This window comes from Fundulus heteroclitus, chromosome 12 (genome assembly GCF_011125445.2).
Source record: "Fundulus heteroclitus isolate FHET01 chromosome 12, MU-UCD_Fhet_4.1, whole genome shotgun sequence".
Lineage (NCBI taxonomy): Eukaryota > Metazoa > Chordata > Actinopteri > Cyprinodontiformes > Fundulidae > Fundulus > Fundulus heteroclitus.
Genome location: NC_046372.1, coordinates 43,995,701 through 44,005,799, shown reverse-complemented (window position 1 = coordinate 44,005,799; position 10,099 = coordinate 43,995,701). Strand labels below are relative to the sequence as shown.

Here is a 10,099-nt window from a genome sequence, read left to right as displayed (position 1 = left end):
TTTGATTTTCTCCCTTTCCATGTCCCAGCAGCATAGAAAACCCTGATTATCATTCGCCTGTCGTGTGAATACGTCTTGCACCACGCAGCTGGCCCTCAGTAACGCATACTGAACTCTGACTCGCTCCCGCTGCTGCCGCTGCCTTCTCTTCTCCGCCGCCGTCCTCCGTCAGACTTCCACGGCACGGCCTCCGGCGGATTGAGCACCTCTGCCCCAGTCTCGATGCCCAGGACCTGCCTCTGCACCAGCTTGCAGTAGAGTCCGCCGCTGGCCATCAGCTGAGCGTGGGACCCCTGTTCGGCCACGCAGCCCCTGTCGATCACGATGATGTTGTCTGCCTTTTCCACCGTGCTGAGCCGGTGGGCGATCACCAGCACCGTGTGCTCCTGCATGATGTTGTTCAAAGCCTGCTGAACCTGCAGTCCCAATTGTTCACACACACACACACACTTTCATAAATACAGTATTTACAGTATCTTGCTAAATAATTCACCCTCCTGGCTTTTAACCTACTTTGTTACATTCCAACCTGTCATTTAAATGTTTCTTAATATTATTTTATGTGATGGATCTGCACAAAATAGTCCAAGTCGGTTAATTAAATGGGAAATAAATATATAAAGAATTAAAAAAAAGTTAAAACCTAAATAATGGAATCTGAATCTTTGATGTTATGTCAGAGCATCATCAAATCTATCACCAACAAATAAAAAGCACCATTAATCAGAGACCATAGGTAACCCTGAAGGAGCTGCAGAGCTCCACAGCAGACACTGGAGGATCTCTTCATAGGACCACAATGAGCCATACACTCCATAGAGCTGGGCTTCATGGAAGAGTGGCCAGCAAAAACAAAAAAACATTGCTTAGTCTTAAAAAAAAAAAAGGCAGGCCTGTTTTGCGTTTGCCAAAAGGCACGTTGGCGACTCTCCAGATGTATGGAGGAAGGTGTCCTGGTCAGATGTGACTGCAACTGAACTTTTTGGCCACCAAGGGAACGCTTCAAACCCATCATATCCCACCACCCCAATAACAAAAACATGGTGGTGGCAGCATCATGCTGTGGGGAATGATTTTCAGCAGCAGGGACTAGGGAAGCTGGTCTGAGCTGAGGGAGGGGTGGTATTAAATACAGGGATATTCTTCAGCAGAACTTGTGTCAGTCTGCCTGTGTTTGAGACTGAGATGGAGGCTCGCCTTTCAGCAGGACAATGCTAAAGTAACACGAGTAGTTTAAGGGGAATCATTTAGATGTGTTGGAATGGCCTAGTCAAAGTCCACATACATTTGCAAGCACTGTATACAGGTATTGTGTTTAATGACGCTTCACCTACATTATGTTCACTTTGTGCATCCAGAGCGCTTGTAGCCTCGTCCAGGATGAGGACACGGGGATGCCGGATGAGAGCTCTCGCTATAGCCACCCTCTGTTTTTGTCCCCCAGACAACTGCATGCCCTTCTCCCCAACACCTTTAAAAAAAAACAAAGGGGGAAACTAAATTAGCTCCAACACTTTGTCTGTAGGCACTGCATACTGATGTACTACGCGATACTGAAATCTGTCATCCATGTTCTGCTCATGCTGCTGCAGATTTCTACTGGGTTCTTGTTACTTCACCGATCTACACTTACGTTTCACATCTGCAATTTCAGTGAGTGGCGAAACACATTTAGAAGACATTTAAACGGCTTTATGAATTACTTGTCTCATAGCCTTTGGTGAGGCCGGTGATAAAGTCATGAGCGTTAGCCTTGGTGGCAGCCTGCACCACAGCTTCCATGGGAACATCACTCAGTCCGTAGGTGATGTTCTCCTTAATGCTTCGGGCAAACAGCACAGGTTCCTGGCCCACCAGAGCAACCTGCAGACACAAAATATTGGAGATATAATTTAAACATATTATATGATCAAGCGTTTGCATGTGAAACCTAAAATGTCATATTATTCTGTTCCCCTCTGATCTGATCAACCTTAAGTGTTGAAATAAAAAAAAATAAAAAAACATACGTTAGATTTACTTAAATCGGACTGGTAGATTATTTTCTCAACACAATAATTTCTTAATATTCATGTTTTCCCAAAATTAGCCCAAATTAAAGGTTTGGTACTTCCAAGATGCATTTAACTTAATGCTTTTTACACATTTCTACCAGGCTGCCAACAAATCTGGCAGCACTGTATCTTTCTTACCATTCTTTATAGACATTAAATAATTCACGGAGAATAAAAACCTGTATCAACCCCTGCCTGAGTGGTATTCTAAACCTGGAAACTAGCTTTTATAGCGAAAAATGTCACCATTTGTTGAAAAGTAAAAAAACTCAGCACATAAAAACATGAATCCTATGCTCCTCGCTAGTTCTTGAACATGGAATAAGACAACAGTAGACCAAAAATAAAGCTTGGCATATAAAGCGATTTTCTTGGCAAGGCCAACGTCATTGAAAAACCATGTCTGAGGACCCACAGAGAGTCCAGCCCAGGTCTCATTATTCTTTCCTGATGGATCGTGTTGGGAGCAGAGTCGTGTTGAATGACCCAGATTGGGCCAGGCTTCAGTAGGTGAACAGGTGGCCTCACATTGGACTCTGAAAGGAGCTCGTGGCTCAATGACGGCAAGATGCCCACATCACCACCCCTGCACCACCATGTTGGACAGTTACTAAATGTGAAGTTTTACCGTAAGGGCAAACATCGTACTGTCTGTCCAATGGCCGTTGTTTGAAAGATTTACTGGTTTGAAACTTTAAAATCCAAAGCTGAGCTCTATGTTCTTTTAAAGGGGACTTATCATTCTTATACATGCCTTGCTTTCCACATTTCAATCATTCATTTGTGCTCTATATAAACTGGAACGGCAATGCTTTGGTCTGAAATCATCATTTCCGCTGCCCCACAGCTCCTTTTCTACCTCTGTTCTGAGGTTCATCTGAGAGCAACTCGATGTGGTACTGTCTCTTTAAATCTAAAGGGGCACCCCACCCCCCTCAAGGTCACTCCACCCTGTCCGGTCATTTTTGTAGTATGCTGGTGGATGGTGTAATGATCCAATTACTGAACATTTTCCCATATCCACTTGTACTTTTAGCATCCTTAAGCTTGAACTACAAAATCGCAGTGAGAAATAAAAATGGTGGATTCCAGGACTTGGTAAGACCTAAGTCCATGACCTTGTTTAGCAGCACTGCAGCAAATACTGTGAGGTCATTGTTCAAATTTTTTTTATAGAGAACAGAGAAAGCTGAAAAATATGACCCAAACAGAATATAAAGATAACTTTGCAGCTCCTGGACAGGTCACATTAAAATTTTCAGCACTTAGAGACTCCCATTACACAACAAAATGTATGAAGGGGCAAGAAAATGGGATTTTGCGTAATATGTCCCCAGACTTCTTAATGTACTGCCAGCAACTTCTTCAATGCTGCACTGCGCCTGTATGGTGTTTCTGCATTTTAGCCCACCGGTGCAAATCCTTCATTTTCACCATGGCTGTACACGCCGGCTCACCTTGGAGTGGAGATACTCATGCTGAAACTCGTTGACCGGCTTTCCGTCCAGCAGCACCTGGCCTAGCCGAGGAAGGTAGAAATTTTCGAGCAGACTCACACAGGAGCTCTTTCCACTGCCTGAAGGCCCCACCAAGGCAGTCACCTCTCCGGGCCGCAGGGAGAAGGACACCCCCTGCACAAAGGAACGCATTCCAGTACAAAGAAATTGTGTTTTCAACAAAATCAGAAAGCTATCCGACTGAATTGTACTATCACAGAAGCATAAGATCTCAATGGACAAAGTTTAGCTACATGTGTGGACTTACTGGCCTACACAATACAGCCAATTGACCAGAACTGCCTTGTAAACTTTCTTTGAACGTCTTTGCGTTTTATACGCTCACTAAAACAAACTTCAATCTATTTTTCAGGCTATTGTAATAGAACAAAAAGTCAATAATAGTTGTAAAGTGGAGGGAAAAATGACCCGTGGTTTCCAAAGTCTATAAATCAAACAAGTGTAGCATGCGACCTGACGTCTCAAGGTGTGAATACTTTCAATTACTCAGAGAGGATTCACAGAGCAAACCTTGAGCACGTCGATCTCCGGCCGCGTCGGATAAGCAAAGGTGACGTCTTTGAATTCCACCAGACCGGCGCACGCGTCTGGGGCCTCCGTGCCCTCAGCAGGGTGCTTGGGCTTCCTGTCCAGATACTCGAACAGCTTCTCGGCAGCTCCGACCCCCTGCATGAGGCCCGTGTACACCGACGCGATGCTCTGAAAGGCAGTGCGGGACAGGGATTCACTGCAGTCTGCTGCTCCGTGGCGAATCCAAAGGGTGGGAACAGCTCAGCAAATACCTCAAAACACTCTCCCAGCTCCAGCATGTAAATGAAAAAGGAAATCAGGCCACCGCTGCTCAACTGATTGGTGAGGACGAGGTGGCCTCCGTAGTAGAGGACGGCGACTTCCAGGGCGAGCTCGGATATCTGGAGAAGAAAAAGGGTAACGCTCAGTGGCGCTTGCACACTTTAAAAGCGACAACAGTGCATGCGGCAGCAGCAGGAACGTACACAACTGGACCACATGTAGCAGGCGTAGGCCAGGGCTTGTTTTTTGTTGAGCTGGAACATGACCAACAGCTTGGCGCAGTAGGACTCGGCCTCCCCGCTCTCGTTGGCGAAGCTCCGCACCGTCCTCATGGCGGAGACGGTCTCCTCGGCGACCTTGTTGGCCTCGGCGAGGACCGTTTGCACCTCCTTGGTCAGTTTCTGTAACGAACTGATGCCGGTCATTGCGGGCCCCATCGCGGCACAATAACGCACGTTTCACGCTGAGCCGTGGTTACGTCAGACTTCTTAGCGTGTTGGGGAATCAAAGCGCGCCCCGCGGAGGCCCGGACCACTCTACCTTGTAGTATTCACCGTAAAGCTTAGAGACCAGGCCGATGAACGGGAAACCCATCAAGGTGACCAGCGTGAGCTTCCAGGACATCCTGAACATGAAGACCACGAAGCCGGTGCCCTTGATGGCGCTCCTCAAAAAGACGTTGACATTCTGGGAGATGAGGTCGCTCACCTGGGTGGTGTCTGCTGACAGGCGTGAAAGGATGTCCCCTGTGGGCCAGCAGGGAAAGGTAATAATAAAAAAAAAAAAACATACACAGAGGGAGAAATCAGGATTGACAGAGAGCTGCGACGCGCTTCCACATTACCGGTGTGGTTTTCATCGAAAAAGGCAATTTCCTGCCTCATCAGGGTTCTGAAGAGGCTGCTCCTGAGCCGGAGGTTTAATCTGGCAAATGTCAGGGTGAAGACCCCTCCTCGCACTCCCATGGCCAGCGAACTGAGGAGACAGACAAGACGGGGAGAGGGTGGGAATTAAAGATGCTGCAGACTGTTTAGATGGACGCATGAAAGGACTTCAGCTTCCCATAAGGTGCAATCATGGAAAAATAGAAGTGCCCCCTGATTCAGTTCCTGGATTTTAGGTACAGAATAGGGCTGGACGGTAATTCAATAACAATATATATCGATCACTAGACGTATATCGATAGAAAAAAAAGTGTCAATAAAAATTTCAATAGAAAAACAGTTTTCCTTCCTTTTGCATTCTAGCCTCTAATGTATATATATATATATATATATATATATATATATATATATATATATATATATATATATATATATATATATATATATATATATAATATAATATATATATATATATATATAGTATTATATATTATATATTTATATAATATAATATATATATATATATGTATATATAATAATATATATATATATATATATTATATATATATATATATATATATGTATAATATAATATATATATATATATATATATATATATATATATATATATATATATATATATATATATATAAAACGCAGACCCAGGCCGTCACCAAGCTCCGCCCCCTTTAAAGAGTTCAGAGAGCACGCGTTCTTTTTTTTTCTTTTTTAAAAACTTGCAGATTTGGTAAAAAGTTGTTTGAATACAGAGTTGAGTTTGATTTCAGTGTTTGTGTGTTCTGTATCTAAAAATATGTTGCTATGCAACCGCATAAAATGGCCAAGGCTGCACTTAAAATATATGTTTTGAATTTGTTGATAATTGTCCATCTGCGATAGAATGGCCACCTGTCCAGGGTGTACCCCGCCTTTCGCCCAATGACAGCTGGAGATAGACACCATCAACCCCCGCGACCCCACAAGGGATAGACGTGATAGAACATGGATGGATGAATGGATGGAAGGATTAATAATTATCGATATCGATCAATATGATTTCTATTTTATCAATATGCTTTTTTTCTAGCCCCAGTACAGAAAAAAAAACGCATAGTGGGAAAGTTCTGGTCCTAACCAGATGTAAAACATTAACTCTGACTCCTACACGTTTCCCACCACATTCCCATTGACTTCTAGAGACCAGGCGTTCGCCACAGAACTGATCCGTTTCAGTTCTGCTGCTGCGTTGGGAATCAACGTCCTGTCCCGACCCGTCAGGGTGAAGCTGCAGCTTCCCGTTTGATGCTGGTCGACCATTCCGGATTTTTGAAACGTCCCGCCACCGTGCTAGACAGCTGCTTTAAAGTGTTTGTGCCTGGCGTTATTTAGTCATGCTGACCACGGGACGCGCTTCCCATGCCGCTGATGGGCTCGATGACGCCTGTGATCAGCAGCAGCTCATTAAAGACGCAGACATTCAGACACTCACCTGATCAAAGCCAGCGAAGCCACCGCGACCACAGGTTTAGCAAAGTCCTCCAAGCTGTGGTGAACCACCAGGCTGTCTATAGCCAGCCCGTAGTAGAATGGAATGAAAGCTTCACCTGGAGGGAAGAAAATGCTGTGTGAAAAAATATCAGTTCAACACATACTTACATCGTTCAGGGAAGCAACTGCAATCAGGTAAAAGTAAAATAAGAAGTGTGGTCAGTTGGGATTAGTGAAAAGGGAACAAAAAATAAGTAAACTATTCATGAAGTTAGTGTATTTATCCTTGATTTGAGCAGGCCAGTTTAAGGGATTTGCCAGTGGAAATCTCCTCTCCCATCATCTTATTTGAAGTGCAAAATATTTAACTAACTCATTTAGGGGTCAAAATACTCATTCCATTGGCAGAAAACCTTATTTACCTGCTCAAATTAAGCGCAGTTGCACTCATTTCACGAATCTTTTACTTAATTTCAGTTCCCTTTTTGCAGTGAGGCTTTCAGAAGGACGATCAGTATTTGGTAAAAACAACACAATCCTCAGCTGGAGCAAAGCCTGGAAGTCCCTGAGAACTTTCAGGCATTTGCTTCCCAGATTCACGGCTTTGGATTGGACGAGCTCTCTGCAGCGCGCACCAGCAGCGAACAGACACCTTTCTAAGCACAACGTTCAGGCTCTTTCTCACAGAAACAACCAAAAAAAAGCTCATAATGAGCTAAGATGGGCATTTTTTTGACCAGTACTTACCAGAAGTTATTAGGAATCAAGTCGTACGATGGATCCCGTTTCTGCATGACTATAGGAATGTTTCTGATCATCTACTTTCAGAGCTAAGCTAGAAGAAAACGTCCAAGGAGGTCATGTTCCAGCAGGTTTATCCTATGGGAATCAGAGCCTGAAGGTGAAGCTCACTGGAAGGTCTGGTAAAGATTTGTAAAAAAGCTTCCACATAAATCCAAGTTTCTTCTAAGCTCACGCCGGGACGCTGCATTTGAGTACATATTTTCAGAAAGGGAAACAAATTGATGCATTCTTTTTTAATCTAAATCCCTGGTGGCATCATTTTTAAAATAACCGTAACAGAAGGTGGTTTTTAAATTGTCCTCCACTGTTTTTAGGAACCACACGCTAGTCCATGATTTTCTTTTTCCCCGGGGTAAAGATGCGATGTGACACACGGGCTCTTAGCTTTCAGCCAGGCTGGACGAGGACTGATGTTTCTCCTGACACCACAGCAGAGTGAGCAGGATGGTAGGGGAGGTGGAGAAATAAAAAGAAGCTCACTATTCGGGAACTGCAGCCCCTTCAGGCCACCAGGTCTCCATTCAGACCGTCAGGTGTTAGCTACGAGCCGGCTGGTTATCTGGGAGCCATGCCAGGTAACAGCGCCTTTTAAATCCCACCACCGCAAACTTAGACATCTGGAGTTCGTCGAGCTCCACTGGGAGTTTGTCCCGAAACAAACGCATAGAGCTGCTTGGGCTTAAAACTCAGGAGGAACATCTCCATCCACGGAGGACGATCTGTGATGCTGCGGGCCTCGTCCACGTCCACGGCCCTGGGAGCCTTGTTAAAGTGCATGGCAACACGAACGCCTTTGGAACACCGTGAGATCTTAAATAAATATCTTGTGGACTCTTTCCACAAGATATTTCCCACAAGATATTTTCAATTATTTCCCTTTAGGTAATAATTAAAATAAAAAAAAACAATGTTAATCAGTGGGGTCAGCAACGGGAAGCTTTCTCTTTTAACTTATGCTATCAGTTAACGGGTAAACTGAGAAGAAAAATCCTAATTGGGCCTTTAAAAACTGAAAAAAAAAAAAAAACAGAAATAGAGAGCCTTTTAAGACACTTTAAGAGTCTATTACTGATTTCAAACAGAATAAAAAGATGACATCCGGTCCTTTGCGGCATGTAACGCTCTGACATCGTCTGAAGGATACTCACACACTGCAGAGACGACCAGGAAGAGGACAGCCAAAGAAAGTAGTCCTACATCCTTCCTGCAGTAGCTGAGCAAGCGGCCCAGTGTCGCCCTGGAGCTGACCTTCTCCTTCCCCTCTCCCTCCTCCTCCTCCTCTTCATCAGCTGTCCCCAGCAGCTTTTCCCCGTCCCCAGACACCCTGCCTCCTCCACCACGGCTGCTCCCGGCGGCCGGCCCGCTCGCAGAGCTGGAAACCCTCCCAAGCTGCCTCCAGAGCATCACGACGCCCAGGGAGGAGGCGCAAGTCCAAGCGATCAGGCCCAGGAGCCACGGCTGCCGGCTGAGGGCCTCCAGCTCGGTCAGCATCAGCAGCTTGGCCAAGGCATAGGTGATGGCCACCATGCAGAAGAGGAGGACCACGGTGCTGAGCTGGGCCACTCTGGGTGGACCGTCCTCCCTGTTCCATGCGACCCCTATGGAGGCCCCCAGCAGGAGGGCCGCCCGGAGCAGCGCCGTCCCCCAGAGGTCCAGGACAGAGCTCTGGATGTGAAAGTCCAGGACATCCCGTGTGAAGAGGGAGAGCTGCGTCCCTCTGACGTAGAGGACGGTGGAGAAGACGCAGTCCAGGACGATGTAGAGCAGAGTGCAGATCACAGAGACTCCCATGCTGATCATCTGAGTTATTACAGTTCACCGGAGGGAATAATACCCGCTTTTCACAAACAAAACGGAATATTTAAAGCTAGACCGCATAAAACCGGAGCTGTCAGGGGACTTTCGTTTACAATTTTCGCTAATTTTAAAACATTTCCACAATGACTTTAAAAAAAAAAAAGTTTTGCACAAATAATTTTCCTTCTACATTATTTGTGTCAACTTTTATGTTTGAGCGCACTTTATTTCTGGTGCTCCACAGCGTCTTGTAAAACACTACCGAGAACTAAAGTCGCTGGTGATGTTGAGGAGCGGCGGCGATGACGTCACGCGGAGAAGTCCCACTCTGGCCGTCCAGGGTTAGCTGCTAGCACGCGCTGAGCTACAGCTCCTAGCATGGTGGGGGTTTCCAGCTCGCTGTCCAGCAGCCTGACAGGCTGCATGTCACCGCAGCTCTCTGACAGCTCCTTGTCTCCGCTTGGGTTGAAAACTGGCAAAGGGAAGCGACGCCCGCGCCTCGCCGAAGCAGGTTCGGCTTTAGCAAACAACGAATGTCCGACCTGTCAAGTTGGCACCGGCATCAAAGATCGTCTATGTCCCAGAGCGCTCACAGCAGGAGCCGGCACAGTGAAGCCCTTTGCCCTCAGTTGTTCTGAAGCAATGCAGGGATGAATTAACAGCAGCGTTGGAGTGCTGCTCCTTCACATTCACACAATACGTCCAAACACAATATGTACATAGAAGCTGCTAAACGAAATAAAATTGTAAAATACAAAAAATA

The 10,099-nt window shown here is 45.6% G+C and overlaps 1 protein-coding gene across 1 annotated transcript; it reads right to left on the bottom strand.

The window, feature by feature from the left end:
- Window positions 1-5: 5 nt before the first annotated feature.
- abcb9 (ATP-binding cassette, sub-family B (MDR/TAP), member 9) lies at window positions 6-9,898 on the bottom strand. The gene is made up of 11 exons (XM_012849490.3): window positions 8,688-9,898; window positions 6,737-6,851; window positions 5,208-5,338; window positions 4,904-5,109; window positions 4,567-4,764; window positions 4,354-4,482; window positions 4,082-4,270; window positions 3,512-3,685; window positions 1,704-1,863; window positions 1,335-1,471; window positions 6-416 (listed from the first exon to the last, which is right to left on the bottom strand). The coding sequence occupies exons 1-11, from the start codon at window positions 9,337-9,339 to the stop codon at window positions 96-98; spliced, it is 2,412 nt and encodes an 803-aa protein (XP_012704944.3). The 5' UTR covers window positions 9,340-9,898; the 3' UTR covers window positions 6-95.
- Between the last annotated feature and the right edge of the window lie 201 nt (window positions 9,899-10,099).

Bases quoted from the DNA above. Each gene is read 5' to 3' on its own strand.
- abcb9 (XM_012849490.3), bottom strand. From the start codon at position 9,339: ATGATCAGCATGGGAGTCTCTGTGATCTGCACTCTGCTCTACATCGTC. The intron at 6,852-8,687 runs GTGAGTATCCTT...TCTTCCCTCCAG, and splicing joins CCTGGTCGTCTCTGCAGTGT to GTGAAGCTTTCATTCCATTC. The intron at 5,339-6,736 runs GTGAGTGTCTGA...CTGTCTCCTCAG, and splicing joins GCTTCGCTGGCTTTGATCAG to TTCGCTGGCCATGGGAGTGC.